The sequence below is a fragment of the Corapipo altera genome, unplaced genomic scaffold, assembly GCF_003945725.1.
Source record: "Corapipo altera isolate COAL_440 unplaced genomic scaffold, ASM394572v1 46, whole genome shotgun sequence".
NCBI classification, from domain to species: domain Eukaryota; kingdom Metazoa; phylum Chordata; class Aves; order Passeriformes; family Pipridae; genus Corapipo; species Corapipo altera.
In genome coordinates this window covers 2,797,556-2,818,794 of record NW_020884883.1, presented here as the reverse complement: position 1 = coordinate 2,818,794, position 21,239 = coordinate 2,797,556, and the positions used below count along the sequence as shown (strand labels likewise).

The window sequence follows — 21,239 nt, the reverse complement described above, 5'->3', positions numbered from 1 at the left end:
AGATAGATAGATAGATAGATAGATAGATAGATAGATAGATAGATAGAGATACAGATGTAGATCTATTGATAAATATAGATAGATATGTGGCTGTAACTGTTCCCAGGGTTAGTCATCTGATCATTTGCACTAGCAGGGTGCCTGCAAGCAATGACATGTGTTTCTCATGGGTGCTGACTGGAGTTTCAGTTTTACACCATGAAAATTGTGTTTGGCTATTACTGGTGTGTAGGTGATGACAAGAAAAACACTCTCAACTGTCACAAAGCTATTGAAGACCAAGAGGGTCAGGACTCTGCCTCCAGTGATGGCAGCAGGGAATGCAGCTCAGGGAGGGGGAGAGCAGGCCAGTCGGGGGGGGCCACAGTCCCTGCCCATGGCTCGTGGGCAAGGTCTGGCAGATGACTTCCTGGGCTTCTTAGTACCGCTTAGTGCTTGACCTCTGAAATACTTCATTATGGAGAACAGCTGCACAGAGTTTACTCTCACATAAAAACACTAATATAGGCTCAAAAATTAACTACAGTATAGACTATGCCAGCAGAAAAGTTGTTTTACTGGTATCTTCCGCACCATGGTTGGGAGCTCTGCCGGCATAGCTACATGGTAAAGTGATCTCTAACAGGGAAACAAATAAAGGTATTAGAGAGAGTGAAAGAGCAAAGTATCACTCTTCTCTCCCCTTCCCCTTCATTCCATGAATGAATGCTGGATTTTTCCTTGCTAATCCTCTGGCTGATATTTCCACAGTACTGCAAAGGCTTTACTTAATAAGGCTGAATAGTAAAAGAAAACATAGAGTTAAATCTCTCATAATTTGGGGAGGGGGGAGGAGAGGGGGAAATAAAAACCAACAAAAAAACCCTCACAACCAATTTATTTTAGTATATTCATCAATTAATTATCCACAAAAGCTTTCTTAGGTGTTTGACCAAATATGGGTTATCCTTTAGTCAAAGAGAAATTACTGACATAATTTTCTAATGCTTTTCACAAACCTATCCTTCAAAAACTGCTGAAATTTACATTTGCAGTGTTGTGAATGACTAAAGAATGACTTAATTGTCCTGAAACAGTCTGTAAAGTCCTATAGTGTGGAATCCAAGAATTCCTCCTATCATTTCTATTGTTCTGCTGAAATTTTCTCCTCTGTGAACTCAGCTTTGTTGAAGTAAATAGCAAATTTGCAGCAAGTCCCACTTGGTGCACAGGGATTTCATTGTCCTAACTAACATCCAGAGCACTGCCAGCTGGAGGTTGTGTTGTCCTAAAATGCCATCTGAACATTATATATTTATTTTTGTGCTGACATGCTCTGTTGATAGTGAAAAAGATATTTCTAAAGATTACTAATTTAGTTTTAAAGATCAGACAAATGTCATGCCCTAATTTGAGTTAGGAGGATGAACTAACTGCCAGTTCCAATTTTTTTCTAGGCATATTTTCTTAGGTTGTTTGTGGAACAATTTATTTACAAGTAGAGGGGGAAAAATGGAATGATCAAATGCAATGAAAATTTAAATTAAAACACATCATTTAAATAAACAGTAATGAATGCCAGAAGCAGATTGATTGTTACTAGTTTCTCACTGCCAGTATAGCAGTGGCACAACTGAGCAAAGCTTTTAACCTGTCAAAAGTAGAGTTACAAAATCAGATTATAATTGGTTTCATCAATATAAACATCTACCCCCCTTACCTTTGTGATATGAAATCATTTTTGATTACAAGATTTTGTAGAATTTCTCAAGCAATTCCACACTTATATAATACTAGCAATTTTGTAACATGTTTACTTCAGGGGATAAGACACCATTGTGTTAATTGTGGAATTTACACAATCTCTAACCAAGATGTAAATCCTGAGTCTGTTTTTATTGAAGTCCTGGTCAGCATTTTGTATACATTCAGAGCAGAAGTCATACAGGACCATATAACAGAAATGGAGTGCTTCATACAGGCAGGGAGCAGAATGAAGGTTGAGTGACTCCTTCCTGACATTTGGGCAAATATAATATTATCTTAATGGTGGTAGGTATATGGATTATATGAAAATTATATCTATTTATGCATGTTGGTAGATTTTATCATCATTTATTTACAAGAAAAATCTTCTAGGCACCACCAAACATCTCAATCTCTCCAGTCTCTAACATTCATCATTCTTTCATGGAGATAATCAATCTGCACTCATCAGAATAATTCCCCAATGCATGAAATTAATAACAAGGCTTTGGATGTCTATTAATATTGTGCTAAAGATTATGAGTTGAAGTGTTTTAATACTTTAATTTAATTACAGCAAAGTAGCATGAATATTAGGGATTCTAACCTCTATGTTTTATTACGTCTGATTTACTTATTAAAATGGAAATAGAGTTAGATCTTTAGTAAATGCTAGGACTGTAATTATACATGTGTATTCAGCACTGTGACTCAGTGACACATTCAACTAGCCGAGTCTTACATCCCTGCCAGATTTGTATCACACAAAAATTCTACACTGGGCTATAAATCACTACTGCTTGTTGACATGATCTTTCAGGGTAATAAAGGTAAAATAAATCCTTATTTAATATGGGGGTTGGGGTAACTTTGAGATTCACTAGAAAATATCAGACATATATAAATTCTGTCAGGATCTACTTTTTATAGTAGGTCTACAACCAATGCCTCTTACTCAGGCTATGTGAGTATAGTTCATAGCTATTTGAGGTATGAACTATAAAATTCAGCAGAGGAAACTAAAGTTGAACTGTATTGACTATGAGATAAGCACAACCATCAGCCTATGGAATCATCTCACTTTCTGCCCAGTGAGTAGCTGAACATAGCATGAAACAGGCAATGTCAGAGACCTGCTACAGCACAATTCCTCATCCTGGAAAAGAAGGAATTCTGACCCCACACTGAGAGTTTGTGTAATGCCCTAAGCTACAGAGCGCCAAGAGAAAAAAGGAGGATACAGGATGTTTGTCACAGAACTCATCACCTTTATTAAAAGTGCTGGGAACCAAATTAAAGCAATTTGTTTCAGATCAAATGAAATATTACTTTTTTATTTAGTTTTTTGTATGTTTCTCCAGGTTTTAACACTCAAAACATTTTTTCTGTATGCCAGTAATGCCGTAGAGGAAAGTGAGGGGTTTGGTGATCAAAAAACCCAAACCAATAAAAATACTTTATTTCATCTGACTGACAAAACAAAAACAAACCCCAGTGAATTACTCATGAAGCCCTGAACCACTTAACCCTTTCATAATGGATGTCACACAGGACTGATGAATTCGGTATATTGCTGTTTAATTTAGTATTGTGGCACAGCTGTACTGTTTATCCAACAGAAAATGGAATAGAGTTTGAGAACAGCTCTACACATTAACACATGCTTTGAAAGTTACTGAGTTTATAACGGGAGCCCAAAACTTTCAAATTGTCTCTTGCTGCTACTCGTGGGTGAGCAGATGTTTCACTGGTCTAGAGAAAGCAGAATTAAAATGTAAAATCTACTACCAAGATCCTGGTTTCACATGCCGTCCTGTACTTATTCTAAATAACAACAAAATGTTAAGCCCTACTGGAGTTTAATGTTTCCTATATCATGGGCTGCAGATCAGTTCTGCTGTACTATTGTGTCTTCATTCCACCCTTTCCATTCTGTTTGAATTATCAGTTTGGTTTCCCCAAATGTAAGTAAAACACGTCAAAATAATTGCTGTCTACCCTTACTTCACCGCTCTATGTCTTTAACATTATAAAAACATTTGGAAATTCTCCAGTTAAAATCAGTCTTCCATTGAGACCACAGTTTAAAATGCTTTTTGAAGTGTTACATTTTCATCACAGAGATGGATGTGGAGGAAAGGAAGTGTAGGAAAGGATATGTAGAAAGGAGGTGTAGGAAGAGATATGTAGAAAGGAGGTGTAGGAAAGCATGGTGCTACCTATGATATATATCCCAGCAACTGTGGGAGTCAGGAGGATTTAGTTTCTTAGGGATAAGCCAGTACCCCTAGACACTACAGTCAATAGAAAGACAGAGGCATCTCCAGGAAGAAATTCAGCTCATCTGAAAATAAGTGCCTAACATGGCTAAGCTGATGAGCTCAGATCACTGATTATAGAGCATTCAGAAATTTTAATTTAGACAGATGACTCTTGGAAACAAAGTCAAGTAAAATGGTTTTGGTCCCTTTCCCCAGTGCTTATGCACTGTAAATGGACAGTGGGGAAATACCAACATATCCATGGGGGCTGATCCTGATTCAGCAAAGTCCTGAGTATCAGCTTGTGTCCCACTTTTTCTGAAGCTCCTGTGCTGAGGACTTTGTGTATTTTCCTTGGTAGACAACCTGTAACTCCTAATGTGTTTAACAAGACATCTCTCAGAGACGTAATTCCTCTGAGGATCTCATCCTTATGGTAGGAGTATGTTATATTACAGTTTAATGTATTAACTTCAGAACAGACAGGATAAAGAGAGTTCACCCGGGGATCATCCACACAACTGAGTGAAATAATTTGAGATTGCAGAACCAGAGAATATTATGTAAGGTACATGTAAAGCTCCCTTTGACATCAAGGTGCCACTGAGCTTTCTTATATCTTAGTCTTTTTAAAAAATATTTTATGTGTATAATTACAAGCAACAAACCCAAATATTTATTTCCCTTATAAAATAAACAGGGATTTCAGCTACATATTTTTGAGCTAGATTTGGCATTTACTGCCAAACCCCATTTATTGGTAATAATCTGTCTGTGTGTTTAGTTCTAGGTAAGATCCGAAGTGCTGTTGGAAGTGCTCAGCTCCTCATGTCTCAGAAATTCCAGCAATTTTATTGGCTTTGTCAGCAAAATCTGGTAAGTCACTATGCCTGGCTATTCTTCCTGAGTTTAAGGTTATTTGTCCACAGAATTTTAGAATTTATTATTTTTACTTCAAAAACAACAACAGTAGCATTCTGAAATGTTATTTTCATGTCCCACGTTTTGTCTTATTGCTCCCCTTCTTTAAACTTTATCCTTAAGTATGGTGCTAGTACATTTTTTTCAAAGCAAATATGTAATTCCAGTAATTTCAGTCTGATTATATTTTGTCTTTTTTCTTTTTGCTGTCTTTATTAAAGAAAAGAAAATGAAAAGGGAACTAATGCAAGTTTTCTGAGACATAATATTATGGCTTATTTTTGTAATACCCTAATATAGCAACAATATTTCAGGTAAGAAAGGGGAAAATTTTCACATTACATAAGTGGAGAATAGTAAAATAGAATAGTGGAGAACAGACGATCCAGCCTTCTACCTACCTGAAAACAGGACTGATCTTGGAAATGAGATATACATAATGTTCATAAAATTGGGTTGCATAATTTGCATTGCCAATTATATATAAGATGTCCTAGGGCTAAAGGAACAGATGCAGTATATTAGTTATGAGAGTTACTGCTATTGTTCTTGAAGTTCATTAGAGACTAATTCAATTCTAAATGTTATCTTCATTAATATGACAGCAGCCATCAGTGATACAAACATTGCGGCAAGATGATACTAATCAATAGAAGAATGTAATTCTTCTAGCTACAGTTGGTGGTAGAACACCTTTCTTTGAGAACACTCAAATCTCAAGTGTAACTTTCTCCTTTTGACTGTCCCCACACCTCATATATTGAAAAAGCAGAATTCTATTGTGTGCCTGGCAGCAGACATGACCTATACGTCTAGTTAGATACTTTTCTTTGTGTGTTAGCATTTGCCCCATAACTTTTAAGGCAGAACATCCATTCTGCAAAAACCTACTTGCTACTTTCCATCCATAAAGTTAAACATTCAGAATTCCTGAAACTGAAATCAAATATTTCTGAGAAAGTCGTGCCAAAAAGTCATACCTTCTGATAGAAAATAATAAGATATGTGTCCTCATTAGGAAAGAATCCAATTATATACTTCAAAGACACTGTCAAAACAAGAATTTTAACAGCTGTTACAGAATGACAGAGGAAACATACAAAGTCAGGCAAGCAGAAGACCACGTCTGTATTATCAAATACATCATGTGTGCTCTCTATCTAGTAATTTGTTTCGTATAAAAAGGAGGAAATCATCACTGTCTAAAAGTTTCTCACTGCAAATTTAAAAATGCCCTCCATTACCTGATTAAGCTATGCAAACTAAGATTTGGAGAGCCTAACCTCCACTCCACTTCATTTATTTTCAAGTGGGCCCAGCACTTGTGCTGAGAACATTACTGTAACAGCAAATGCAAGTCCTGCTCAGCACGGCTGTCAGCTATTTGGAAGTGAGAACAATTCATTACTGCAAAAGCAATAGGAGCACAAGGAGAAATCTACAGCTTTGCAGACAGCATGACCAGAAAGCTGGCAAAATTTTACATCTCTCTTTCTTATTTGGATAATAAACCTTTGAACTCCATAACAGCAACTTTATCCCACTCTGGAGATTTAGACTCTGAATATTGTTCAGTTTCATTAAACCAGCAATGGGCTCTGCAGAAAACAGCAACTGCAAGACTGGACTTTAGGTCATTCATGTTTGGAGGCTTTTCTTCCTATTCCTAATGATAGAGTTTGTTGCTAAAAAGTCACTTAGTGTATACCCACAGTAGGCTTTCCATATGCTCCTAAGGCAGCATTGAGGTGCCCCACGGGGATGTTGCCAGCCAGTGAGTTCCTTTTCTTGAAAACATCCAACAGGTACAGAGCTGCCAGAGAGCGGTTCCTATGACAGTGTTCAGCATCTATAAGCAGAAATGTAGGACAAAGAACAACAGCATTTAATTCTGCCAATTCAAAAGGCAGCAACGGTTTAAGAAGAGAAATATACTTACTCAAACTGAAATTTAGCCAGGAAACTCACCTATCTCCTGTGGACTTTTCTAAAGGGTCATGGGAACTTTAAGGGGCACATTTGATTACACTCTGGGTTAAGACCTCTTATCAAAGACCCTAATTTAAGGTAAATTTACAAAAATTTAAGCTCCGATGAAGTTTTTTTTACAAATCTGTCTGGCTATCTGCTACATGTATACTGTTCCCACTAACTACTTGGAAAAAAAACTATTACTGATTAATAACTACTCCCTTCTAGATTATTCACATTAGTTCTTGTAACTCCCAGTTTTTTTACCTTGAAGTGTCCTCCTGCATACTCTCTAGTCAGCACAGATCGTGCTCACCTAGTGAGATCCTTGCTCAGTATGTCATGGTTGCAGACAAAACCAGAGCAGCTCAAGCACCAGCTAGGTACTGGTTGCTTGGTTTAGGCTTCATTCAGAAGGAGGGCTGCAAAGCTGAATTCCAAGTACAATACAAATTAATGAGCAGCTTCTGAGAAGAAGCAGACTTAAGCCAATCTTTTCAAAACTTAGTTAGCTGTAATAGTATTCATTTGTGCCAGCATTTATTTGTGAACTGTGGATCTGTATGAAGCAGGAGGCAGCCCTCTTGTGTCCAGACCACACATGGCACAGCCCTCTGCAAAAGCCGTGCTGGAGGCCTGGTCTTAGCAAATACCATGAGCAGAGTGGGGAGCACAAAGGTACAGACCAGCAATTAGCTTTGATTCAGAAGGCAGTGTCCTTGCAATGGGTGTCATCATTTTCTAGCTGTTTGTAGGAAACTGGGGAGAGGGACTGAGGAGACCAGGCTGGAGGAACAGATTGCAAGATAAGATATACTGCTGTGGGACCATCCTGACAAATTTCGCACAAAGAGTTGGTTCTTAAAGCCTGAAATATCGACCTCTGTAGAGTAACTAACACCACTGACATAAATTTTAAACTATTTTTTAGTAAATCGGGACCTACCCAATGAAGTAGTTTTCAGTAAACACTTATCTGGAGTTGCAACCTTTCCCAAAAGTCTGGTATAATCTATATGGCCAGTTCTATTAAATCCCTGAAGCTACCTATGAAAAGGAGACTTTCTTCTAGTGAAGAAGACTTCTAAGTTGTTCTTTGCCCAGATTCCAAAAGACATCTAGGTATGGGTAACGCTACATGTTGTATTTAATAACTAAAATGCCTTTCTCCACTAGATTTGTAAAAGGTGGGGCACAGAGCCTTGCATCAGCAATAACAGCAGTGGTACTAACACAGTAAACTAGTCATTGCAGCTTTTGCCCAGGAATGGGGAGATCCAGAGTCCCCTTGGCCTGGTTTTGATTCTGTCTCTTCAGCTCCATTCTTTAGACCATCTTAGTGGCTTCTTCCTGCTCTGGAAGGAAAAGGGAATCTCTCCTCTACCTTCACAGACATATTTACCAATTAAACCCTATCTCATTAAACCGACAAAGCTATCTTCTGGTACCAATGTTCAGAAAGCACAGGGTTAAAAGTCTGCATACCACCTTGTATTGCAATTTTTATCCACAGCAGCAGCAGCTAATTAATCAAATAGAGGGTCATCCTGCTAATTGTTATGACCAGTGTTTGCTCCATTAAGTCTTGTGCACACAGAGCCGCTTAATTGCAGTACCTGGTGGCAATGCCTTCCCAGTTCCTTTGTGTGATTCAGCTCCCTGGAGAACAAAATCCTACCATCCCCATCAAAATTTCATACCTCGTGTATACATTTGAAAATGCAAGCCAATGTAAACATTGAGTTCGGCATAAGCTGACAAGTCTTTGTGGTATCGTTTTGTCTTCTAATAAGCTATCGTGAATACAATTTTTAAACAGAAAGACTTCAAGCTGCCTGGAATACAAACCACGTTCCCCTTCCCTTTAATAATCAGCAGGCAGAGGCTGTCAGCCTGTTCCGTTTTAGAAATGCAGGTCAGCACAGCATATGGTGTAAGGAACTTCCCATGCCACAAATTCAAGAAGGCTTGCATGTGACATCCAGCTCATTCATGTTTGGGTTGTGTAGGAGGCACAACTTTCCAGTCACAGCTCCCAGCTGTAAAGTGCAAAGGGCCTTAGCACTGAGCAGCGCTGCAGAAATGTAATCTGGCACGATGCCTTTCCTGCCTCAATGCACACTCTGTGAAGCCTCCTGGTCTATTCATATTCTCTCCTTTGCTCCTGACAGGACCCCAGTGCCATGCCGAGACCAACTTCCCAGGACCTAGCAGGTTTCTGGGACTTACTGCAGCTCTCAATTGAAGACGTCAGCATGAAGTTTGATGAACTGCACCAGTTGAAACTCAATGAATGGAAAATAATAGAATCACCTGAAAGGAAGGTAAGCAGACCATATACTCCCCATTTGTAGTCCTGCAGTCTCCTTGCGTTAAATATAATAATGAAACATGATAGTCTTCTAACCCTGGGAAGTATTTAATTGGCATGGCCCAATTTTTACATGAAAACTTCCATCAGATGTGAGGGGATTAGTCTTTTTAACAATGTTGAGCTGAACTGTATGAGAAATAAAATGGGGTTTGCTAAGTTAGTTCACTCCATAGCACTTTTGTTCAAAATATTTCAATTCACATTCTAAAGGCTAGAACTGAAATATGTTCTTATTAAGTCAGACTGAAGACAATAGCCCAAGAATTCAAACAAAGTAAACTTGGCACTCTGCTACATTTGGGGCAGCCCAGACCGGAGCACTTCAGTGTTTAACCCTGCCTGCACGACACAACTGATACTAGAACAGAAATGAGATGTAAGCATATGACAAAACATGGTGCAGGTCATATTAAAGCTCAGCCCACAAAAGTTTGGGGGACAAAGAGTGCTATTGGCAAACTGCCCACATTTCTGCCTTGCAACTCCACCATCTGGGAGATGCCCCACTGTGATGCTTACAAAGCAAAAGTGGCAAATTGCCCATTAAAGCAGTGTAATTCTGAAACTGCCTTTCCCCTCTCTAGAGCTCCATCCCTTACCCTGATTATCCCGCTATCCTTGCTGATTATTGTATCAGTCAGATGAAAACAGCATTTGGTTTGAGTCAGTACTGTTGGCCTCAGGTGAATACTTGTTTGGTTTGGGAGGAATTAGGAGGCATTTTGACAACTTTTTCATTTCTTCATGCTCCTCTTGGATTTTAATTTTCAGCCAACGGGTTGGTGGATGGTGAGTTTGCAACTCTTGCTTACTAGTGACAACTGGAAGTAAGAAATTATTGTAGTGACAGCAACAGTGATGTTCCTAAGAGGGAAATAATTAAAAGTGGAAAAAACCAAAAGATGGAACAAGAGGAATGGAGCCCTTATGTTCCTGGCTGAAAACAGGAAATAGAGAAAATAAAGACTGGAAGAGCTGGCTATCATGGGGAATAGCATCTTAGGCTGCTGCACTGTTCCTGTTTAATATAGAACTATGTTTTTAAATGACCTTAGTTATTTAGTCTTGGCTACTGCATTTTGGTAGTAGATTCAGAATTTTTTTTTTTTTTTTTAAAGACCAAGCAATGAAGAATCTGTAAACCATAGGTGTATCAGTTCAATTTTCGCATTATTTGAATCCTGCTGTGCATCAGATTAACTGTGTTCTCCATAAGGAACAGCCCATACTCTGTACTACTACCATTACTTTAAGAAATTACATAGCAAAAAGATCAATCACAATAACCATAAATAAACATGGGAAGTTGTGGAGTCTCCATCTTTGGGGCTATGTAGTCCAGTATTAAATATGACATTAAAAACCTGGTTTAACTTCGAAGTTGCGTCTAATTTCAAATGGGCTTTAAATAAGGATTGGATGAAATCACCTCCAGAAATCCATCTCTTCTAATCTAAGCTACTGTACAATTCCTTGATTCTACAGTATCTTTTTAAGGCCCTCATATGATATTTCACAGTCTCTAAATTGAGTAAAATATCCATTTCATACTTCAAAACAATTCTCGATTTAACTCCTGCAGGGAAATTTACAGATACTTTGGTAACAAAATCTACTGACTTTCACTTTATAATTTGATAATTCTTCAGAATAATTTTTTTAAAATGGTCTAGGCTGACAAGCAGAAGAATTAGCCCTATGTTCTCTCTCTAGTTGGAGCTTGAATGTTTCCATTTAGCAATTCATGGAGGAAACTAAACTAATAGACATGTACACACAGCTGCTATCTCATATCCAGCTGAGGCTAAACTCAGTATGATTAATTTCATCAAAAATCCTGTCCTGCTAATCTTAGAGAGTCTTTTCACTTGATCAGACCACACAGATGCGCTGAATTCTTATTGGAGAGCCAGTGTGTGTTTCTGTTTATAATGAGTGTAATAATGTGTCAGCTAAAATTAAACAAATCCATATGAAAGTGAGGTATGCAGATTGCATGTGCCGATACCTGCAAGGACAGTACAAGGAAGCGCAGTCCTTTTTCAGGCACAGGACCGCAGAATGTGTAATGGTTGTCAAAAGGGGTTTTGTCAGTGTCCCTAGTGTGGATAGCTGTTCATGTAATCCATTAGTCAGCTGATGGGCAAGCACAAATTGAGCATGCTTGATGTATGTAATCAGTATTTTGCATTTCTTGTCTTTGATGTGCATGCTCTGCTGACAAGTACCTTCTGCATACAGCTCACCCTTGGTTTTAATGCCCTATTGCAGGAAGAAAGAAAGATTCCTCCTCCTGTACCAAAGAAGCCCCCAAAAGGAAAATTCCCTATCACAAGAGAAAAATCTCTGGACCTACCCGACAGACAGCGACAAGAAGCTAGAAGACGGCTGATGGCTGCCAAGCGAGCAGCCTCTTTCCGGCAGAATTCAGCCACAGAACGTGCAGACAGCATCGAGATCTATATCCCAGAGGCTCAAACACGGCTTTAAAGACAGAATGCTGCAGAGTTCCTTTTTTAAAAAAAAATGCTTGTACAGTTTGTCACTTACCTGGTAATTTTTGTCTCATTCTCTCCACTAAATATGCCCTTGCTGTTGTGTTCTTTGTGCCATAAGCACAGTGGAATGCTTTTGATTTCCTCAGACTTTGCTGAGCTCACCGCAAGAATGACTTCTTTTTGTATTGTCTGACTTACAATCAGCTACAATGGATAGGGCTTGTCAAGACCTGACTTATCCAATATATTCTCAGAGGACAACAAGAAAAACCTCTTGAGATGGAACCCAGCTTACTTTTTTGTTATTTATATTTTTATAAAATGTGTGATAATTAGGGATAAGAATTACAAACTATAAATGGGTGCATCTCACCATTCACTAGAGGCATTAGCTAATCCAAGTAGAAGGTGCTACAAATGTAAAGAGCAGGAAAGAAAGAACCCATTTATCTCTTTGACCTCCAGTTTCTTTTCCTAGAACCCAGCTAACATATTTACCCATGTGCTCTGCCACTCTTTTCATCTTTGTTACTGCAAAATAACATTAGGCGTCTCATCTCATGTCAAGTTTCTGGAGATGAACAGGGATACCCAGCCACTAAAACTCCAAAGTTCATCAGAAACTAAGAAGCATACAAGTCTGATGGTGGTGGGAATGTCCACTAAGAAACATTTGCTGTTAGCAGCATAACGACACTCTGAAACCTAAGCAAAATTGTAATGCAAGAGGACTTGAGTGATGGGTGAAAGGAAAACAGAAGCCTTAAAAAGTTAGATCTTCTGTAGTAAGATGTGTAAAGAAAAAGTTATACTCGCTCCTTTGGAACACTCATTGCATTTTTAACAGTTCTTTTACATGTTAACATTTATTTTATAAACCTCTCATTTCAAGAGCCGTGCTACATGTACTATTTAAAACTCTCAAATTGTTATAACAATTGAGTTTCCAGGGTATCCTTGAGAACAGAAAATCTTGCTTGTTTAAAATGCCAGTTGTGATGTTGTAAACAGTTTAAGAAATATGAATGTGAGTGGTAAGTATATATAAGTTTAAATGGTTATGTTAAGGTAAAGGTGAACTGTGGTTTACAGTTGTATTTTTTTTTTTAGAACTATTTTTCTATGCAGTATCATTTATGGCAAGAATAAACTTCTTGCTTGCTTCAGACATAGAAAAAAAACATGACTCAAGAGATAAGCGATTTCTAGCCAGGAAATATAAGGAAAATAATATATTTTCAAGCCTCACATTGTCAGGAGAGAAGTGGCAACTTCCACAGTCAAGAGGCTTTAATTTAAAACAAATTAAGACAGAATTATTCCACTTCACCTACCTTCCAGAGCCAACTGAGCAATCCAGCACTTAAAAGTCTTCAGGTGAAGACGCAATAAGATGAGTAACCTGCAGCCCCCAGTTCCAAGGTTTGAATCCTACTGAACACAACTTTAGGTCAAAACAGTGTGAACCCAGTGAGACAAACAGCCCCAGCTACCGCATTCCCTGTTTACCTGCTTTAACAAATGCAATGCATTTAGCCATAGGCAGAACAACTATTTAATTATACTTGAGCACTTTGGTTCTTCACCTGATGAGCACTTTAAATACGAATCCCACATACCCTGCAGCCTGATGGATGACTGAAAACATGAAGTATTGTAGGTTATGCAGATCTGACATTGCTTCAAATCTGTTTTCTTTGGTTTGCTTTTTTCTTTTTCCTTCTCTTTTTCCTACAGTGTATGTTATTAAGCATGACTTCTGTCTTTGGAGCACAGATGATAAAGCATGCTTGGCTTCAAGATACGAATCTTTAGAGATGAAGTTTTGAGAAGTTTCTTTGAGAAGAAACTGTAAATTGAGCCTGATATCTGGTGTATACTTTACCAAATAGCCTTAAATTATATTTGGAAGCAAAAACCAAGACGAATGTATATCCTTCAAGAATGCAAAAAAAAAAAAAAAAAAAGGAAAAAAAAAAGAATAAATCCCTGAAATATTCTTCTATACATGAAAACATTATATTTCCCTTCCCTTACATTTTCAAGGCATTTTCTAGTATGGAAAGAGCTGAATCCTAGGTAGTGTACAATATTGATGCTACTTTCTATAGTTATTGTACTATTTTAAATACAAAAGTACATGCAGACACTGGCATCTTTAGTCTTGAAAATTAATATCCTAAAGTGGAGCTGCTAATTGGAAATATCCACACAAAACCAAAGTCAGTGTCTTTCCTAGACTGAAGAAATTTAAAAGAGAAACACACACACCTGTACAAATATATATATATATGACAGCTGATATGTTTTATCTAATTTTCCTGTACACTTTGAGGAGAAATCCCATTTGCCTTACTCGCTTGAACCCTCCCACCTGCAGCAACAGGTCATTCGATTAAGACAAGCTGTACCTGATCCTGCTAGTAATCAGACTTCATGAAGATAAATTGTAAACCCAAGAGATTGCAGATAAGCTGAGATCCCAGCTGGCCTAATGATGCAGACTTGGAGCATTCTGTGTTTTACATTTCCCATGCCTTTAAAAGAAAATGTTCAATGGAAGATTTAGAAATCTATGATTGCTGTTTGTTAGACCTTGGTCAGAAAAAAATTATTAAAAAACCAAACAAACAAGCAAAAAACCCCCAAAAAACAGCAACCATAAAGAATCAAAAGGAAACTAGATGCCTACTGAAAAATCTGATAATATGTTATCTGTGCACATTACATTTTGAAGTGCAATATATTAACTTATTGTTGTGGTAAAATTATATCATTTAAGGCAAATAAGCCATTTGTATTTACATACTGTACATCTGGTTAGTTTAGAAAAATAACATTATGCTTATCATACTTGTGTTGCAAATAAATCAAAGTCAGATTGCTTCACTATATGACATGAGAAACACTGCATGTAGCATCATAATAAACATTTAACCAGAACAATTTTAATCTGATCCCACATCATAAAAGTAAAATTCAGTTACAAAAACAACATAGGAGGAACATAAATAAACAGAAAGATAGGAACTGGAATACTTTCTGCTTTGAGTTCATGGTGTAGACCCACACAAAACAGCTGGATACAGCAAAATAGTCTAATGTTTAATTAAATATTAATTGGACTAATATTTATTTTAACCCATTAAAATTATAGAATGTCCCTGTTCATTTAGTCATTGCCTGTAAAACACAAGTATAATAAACAAAATTCAGAAAATTTAAATAAAGAAAAAGTCCTGACTGGTAAAATTGTTGATATTTGCCATACTTATTTTTGCTTTGTATATCTTTTTAGATTTTAAATTCTTTGCAATTTGGTGCAGTACATTATGAAGTATTTTATTATTTTATATCAACCTGATTAGAATGGCCTTTGGCAGAATGCTAAGACTAAAAATGTTGTACAGTTTAATACCAAAAAATGATATTTTAATTCATACTTAAACCTTGACACTATGTTAGATTTGAGATCAATCAGGAAGGAATTAAAGTGTGCATAGGAAAGTGTGTGGATTTCATATATATGGATAGATAAACATAAGATACATTTCATATAATGGAAATTATTTGTTTCGAAATAATGCCATGTCCTGCTGTATCAGTAAATTAGTACTCTACTTCTTCAGCACTCCATCTAGTATAAAGTGAAGGACTGTTTGGTCATTGGGAGGTTTAGTTAGGAAAAGGAGTAACTGCTACATGATGGTGCCACACGTGATGTGCCCTACGTGACCCGCAGCCTCTTTGTGCCCTGCAGGAGCGGTGCCCTTGAGAGTCTCCTGGTCCCATGGCACCTCAGGTAACACTACCACTCTGTCCCAGGCCCTCTCCATGCAAGTCCACTCTGGCCCCCTCTCCTAGAGCAATGTGCCTCCAGATCAGCCCAGCTCAGCCTTTTGCGTTCAAAGCCTTGAGCCTGCCCTGTGCAGTCGGTGGGTTTGATGTCCTCCTCAGCATCTCAGCAATGGCACCAGGGGCAGGGGGCACACTGGGGGCTCACCCATCAAGGGTTGGTTTGTGCTTTCAATTTCAGCTCTGAAGCTGGTTTGGTAGCTCCAGGTGTCAAGCTGTGAAACAGAAGCCTCAGCATTAGAGATGTAATTGTGAAGCAATGTTACTCCCATTACTGTTCCTAGAGCATCTTATGATGTAGGGATAACACCCACATTTAAGGTGAGGAATAGCAGCACATGTGTCTAGAGAGGTGCTTCCTGGTGTATGACAGGTTGACACCCGCATTTATACAGTGCCTTTCATCCAGAAGGATCTCCAAGCACTTTACTAGCCAACACACAAACTCCAAGTTGGGCTGCAGCCGGGGCAGGTAACCCAGCATGGCGGGATGCTGGGGGCTCTCCCACCTGTTCCCATGCTGCTGGGGAGTTCCCTTCCACAGCACCCTTCCAGCACCAGGGAGGACCCTCACAATCTGAGCCTGTGTTGAAGGAGAAGCAAAGACTAGCTGAACTGAGAGGAAGACCTGAGCAAAGCAGAAATGAGGGCAGTCCTCATACCATCTCTCTGGGGAGTAGGAAGGGAGTGATGAGCACCAAATTAACCTTCCAGAACAATCACTGCTTTTTCTGTTCATGATGATGGCAGTGAGGTCCCTGCAGTGGAGGAGCTCCCTGGGAGGAGACCCCTGGTCCGCACCAGGCTCAGGAGCTGATGGCGCCTGCAACTGAGCCCTCTTGGTCAGCAGTCTTGGCAAGTCTCCCCTCACAAGTGCATTTTCCCCCGCTTTCTTAGCAGGAGAGCAGGAGAGATCCATCTGGGGTACATGCTTCAAAAGCAGCCTTCCCCAAGAGCCCTGTTCTCTCCCTGGGTCTGCCCTCCAGCCCAGCTAACATGAGGGATGATGTGGGGCACAGGACTTAGGCATGATAATTGTGCTTTGGTCTGGGCAACCGCTCTTTAATGAGACTCAGCTCTAACCCTAAGGGTTCTTTATATGGCAGAGCAATGGGGACACCTCTCTCTGCATGGATAGGATCAGCAGAGGAGAAGCCACCATTTCATACTGCACAGAACAGAAAGAGAACATATACATATGTCTATATATATAAAAAATTTTCATTGCCATGGTCCCAGACAGCTGGACCCAGGAATGTTCCTGTAGATTGTATCACTTTCTTGCAGCTCATCCTCAACACTGATGGCCATGGCAGGTTCCCTGCCTACTGCAGCCCCACAGCCAATCAGCAACTATTCACCATGTTCAGCTCCAGGGACGATTTTTTGGGAACAGCTGTTTTATGGCATACTCATATGCACTCACAGAGTCCTGTCAGGAATTAAGCCCTCTGCATCCATACAATTGCTTAATTTATCTCTGAAATGCAGCTACCTCAATGGCGTAATATTGTAGCTGTTTAACTACATAATAGGCTGTTCAGGACAGCAAGTATAAAACCAAAATTGAGATGGAACATTGCCCAAAAGAAAATTTGGCCAGCATATTTAGGCTGATTTAGCTCCTCTTAATGAAATAAAATTCCAATAGCTGCAAGAGGCCATGTCATTCATAACTGAATGACTTTTCCAACATAAATGATTCTATGATTTTATATCAAAAAAATGTATTCCAGATGTCTTCTCATTAAATGCATATCACATTTCTTAAAAGATGATTGCAGAACAAGACTTCATGTTCACAGATCCACCTTTCCACACTCAGCTTTTCTCCCATTATCCTTCATTACTGAAAAAGAACTGGACTTTTGAAGTCAGATCATAGATAAAGTAAATTAGTAGGTCTACACGGCTTGCTTTTTGACTGAGCAAACACATAACAGTTTTATCAGTTGGCAGTTTAATTCTATATTTTATAAAGGCCAAATTGTTATTTTTCTAGGTTGGTTTTGTTGGACAGGATTTTTTACTTCTCTAGGTACAAAACCACAAATATTTTCACCTAAGCTTAAATGAGGGGGAGGCTTATTTGGATATATGGTCATTATTTACCAACACAGCCTGTTAGTGAGGAATTTTCTTCTCCTTCCTTTGCCATTCTTTCATTTCCCATTCCTAAAGCTCAACTGTCATACAAATTTCTTATTTGTGAGACGAATTATTGCAGAGCTTAGGGATAAGTTCTGTTCCCAGTTGTATTAGAATCAAAGCTAAGAAACTGAAACCCGAAAGAAATGTCAGATCTGAATCAGTATAATTTGGATCAATATCTGACTCAGCAAGACCTGCTGAGGTAGGAAGGACTCATCAGTTGAGCTAGTGGGTGCATCATTTCTTTGCACTATCTCGTTCTTCCTTTCACGTAGATTGCAATCAAGCAGAGGGTTCGGTAGTAGGTTCAAGTGTCTGCAGGCAGTCCTGCTAGAAATGCTAGCTTTGTTTATAATTACCCATGGAATCCACATGCTCATATCCATGCTTTGATTTACCCCTTTGGAGGTTTAACAGTATGGCCATCTTGTGTTAAAAGGGCTCAGCATGTATGTAATGTTTAGTTTAATTTATATATTAATTTCCTGACCGAAGAAAAATTCCCTTTCAAGTAGCCTGGCTTATATGCTCTAAAACTGTTCTTTCCTGAAGAAAAGCCACTATGGCTGTGCAGGATTTTCTGTACAGAGACAAAACTCATACTTTCATTTACCATGTGACATGCCAAAATAATCAAGTGTGGCCTAAGGACTAAATTAAATGCCTCCTATAGAATTTCAAGGAATGTTAGAACCAGGAAACTAGCTGTTTAGTTATCATTAAAAGTATATATAAATATATATAAATATATATATACATAAGAAATCGTATCAACAATGAGGATGAACTGAGTGCCAAATATTCACCATCTGTATAAAGCTACACTTCACTAGAATTAAACTATTTTATGTAATTCTCTTTCTCATGCTTTTATGGTTCTTTTGATAAATTCTATTTAGTAGCATGCAGGATACCTAAATTGAATGTACAGTATGTTGTTTCATTGCTACAATAATTTCTCGCTTCTCAGTAATATCTTCTTTACCAGAATGTTGTTACTTTGAAGACATATTTGAAAATTGTTTTATTATTGAGTTATTCTTTTTTCATGGTTCTATACTCACCTCCAGCTGATTGTAAGAAAATGTGCTTCACTATTTTGCCCCATGGCTCTTTTATGAAGCTGCCTCTTTCAATTGGTTTATGTATTGTTTATGTTCATCTCCTGTAAATAATTCTGCAATTAAATTTTTTGAGAAAAAATAGAGTATACTCTTTATTACATTTTAAATTTTGCATTAGTTAAAATATAACATTTCCAATCAGACAATTTGTAGACAACACTAAATTATTACTCTAGACTTGTAGCCTTTGGAGTGTGAGGAAATTAATTTTTTAAAAAATAACTTTTATAGGATTTTAGCTGAATTCAAAGGAAAACGCATAAAATCTGAAGGAAATGGCAAATAACAGAATCAGCTATGCAATGCTATTGATGACTTTTGATTTATAGTCATCAATACTATAGGTATAGAATATCATGTACTGCTTTTGAATCAGACCATTATGTGTTATTAAAAGAAAGAATAATAGTCTCTTTTCCTTCTAAAACACCCAAAACTGAATTATTTGTAAACAGTCATTAGTGAGCAGAAGTAACTGAATGGATTTGTTTTGACAAGGTGAATCCTGGAGCATCTCTCTGTGTGTTTTTACTGTTTGCAACAGAATAGCCAAAAAGAACTTCTATCCTCCTTCATTTTTTTCAGCTCCTTCCAGGGCAGACAAGTCTCCTTCTGGGAATGGCTTTAGCAACTCAGCAGAAAATTTGATCAATACTTTGCCACATTTCTTGATTAGGAAAAAGTCATGGTAGGCATGAAACAAAGATGTGTGGAGTCCTTGAATCTAAACAAAGGAGGTACCAGAAATACTATGACAAATATGAATTTGTTTGGCATACAAAAGAGCTTAACTACTTGAATCATTAGATTTTTACTGCTCATTTATTATATATACTATTGTAACACTTATAAGCTCTAGCTGTGGACCAAGACAACATTGTGCATTTACAACATGAATATATTTCCCTTAACACAAAGAGTTTACAACCCAGCCAATAGGTAAGAAACAACAGATAGGCAGACACAGGAGACAAACTGATGGAAAAAGTGAGATGCTATTAATTAAAATGAAGAGCAGCATCTCAGCATCCCATCAGTTGTCATTTGTTTTACAGACATCAGAAAAAGAGATGATAATGAAGTAGGTTGGAAGATACTCTCAGGGATGTCTTCCCATGAAGGCAGTGAATCCAAGAAAGATGTTTGTTTGAAAATTTAACACAGAGATGGTGAATTTTGGCATCCTGAGTCAACTGGAGGTGGAAGCTGACATCTTCTTATTTAATGAATGATGCTAGGTTGGGAAAGGTCTTGGCAGTAAGACCAACAAAATTCAACATTCAGTACTCTGCTGGCTCATTGCTTCTATGAAGGAATTTTCATCTTTAATACCTGTTGTGGAAGGATCAAAATTTTTCAGCTTTATGTCAGCAGTTCTAATGAGAATGAAATTTAGGGTCATTAGAGCAACTTAGTGCTTGTTTTTGTCTGTCTCCTAACACTAGATGTTATGACATAGAGCATCACTCATTGCAGTTCTGTACTGTTATATTTGAACAAAAGTCTTGATCACTTCCAGGCAAAATTTCAATAACCTTTTATCCTCTCTTAGCCTCCATGAGTTTCCTAAAATAGGGTGATCCTTCCTGCAATCTGGAAAGGATCTCAGAACTAACAAGCAAGCTGTCTCTTGTACAACAGCTTCACAGATGGTTGCATGTCAGCCTTAGAATTATAGGCATACCCATATAAATAAGGACAGGCACCGCCAATGAACTAGTAAGGTCAAGTAAAGTTGGAGCATAGACGTGACATATTTTATTTCAGTTGCTGAACCAAATAATCAGGTGCAGAATACAAGCTCTGGAATTAGCATATTTATTCCAGTTGAACTACATGGACACTGATAGTGGGTTTGTGGAAGGTTGTTATTGTTTTAACTGTAGCAGCACAGCTGAAGTGTAAAAATTTTGAAATGTAGACAAGTACCTTACATAACCTACTGCAGCCCTACCACAATCCCTGGACAGATTCTGTTGTGAATTTTTAAACAAGCAATTTATAAGTAGCTAGGGGATAATGCTGTGATAAAAATTAGTCAACAGAGGTTTGCCAACATCCTATCATGACAGTCAATTTAATTTTCTTCTCTAAGAGGATGTTTTTATCTAAGGAATTAGGTAAAAACAGTAAGCTGTGATAGATCTTCATTAAGGTCTTTGATACAGTTCCAGTGTAAAATTTTTATTTAAAACTAGGAAAATATTTTCTAAATAAAATTGTTGTAAAATTAAAACTGATGCAGCTGAAAATATTATTTTTAATATACATATATCCTTAACCCGTTGTGAAATCCAAAAGCCTTTTGAAGTGTGAGAGAAAGGGACAATCTTAGAAAAATCTAACCTGCTCTCAGTAC

At 37.9% G+C, this 21,239-nt stretch overlaps 1 protein-coding gene across 12 annotated transcripts in view; it reads left to right on the top strand.

Moving 5' to 3' along the window:
* DLGAP2 (DLG associated protein 2) overlaps positions 1-18,961 on the top strand; it is a 399,013-nt gene extending 380,052 nt beyond the window's left edge. For 10 of the 12 annotated variants that reach the window (XM_027640965.1, XM_027640963.1, XM_027640964.1 and 7 more), the window contains 4 exons: positions 4,771-4,862; positions 9,050-9,202; positions 10,024-10,041; positions 11,524-11,937. In XM_027640965.1, the coding sequence (XP_027496766.1) occupies positions 4,771-4,862; positions 9,050-9,202; positions 10,024-10,041; positions 11,524-11,742 (482 nt within the window). In that variant the 3' untranslated portion in view covers positions 11,743-11,937. Of the gene's footprint in view, positions 1-4,770; positions 4,863-9,049; positions 9,203-10,023; positions 10,042-11,523 lie in introns of all 12 variants that reach the window. The other 2 variants (XM_027640961.1, XM_027640973.1) reach the window with 2 other exon arrangements.
* The last annotated feature ends 2,278 nt before the right edge of the window (positions 18,962-21,239 follow it).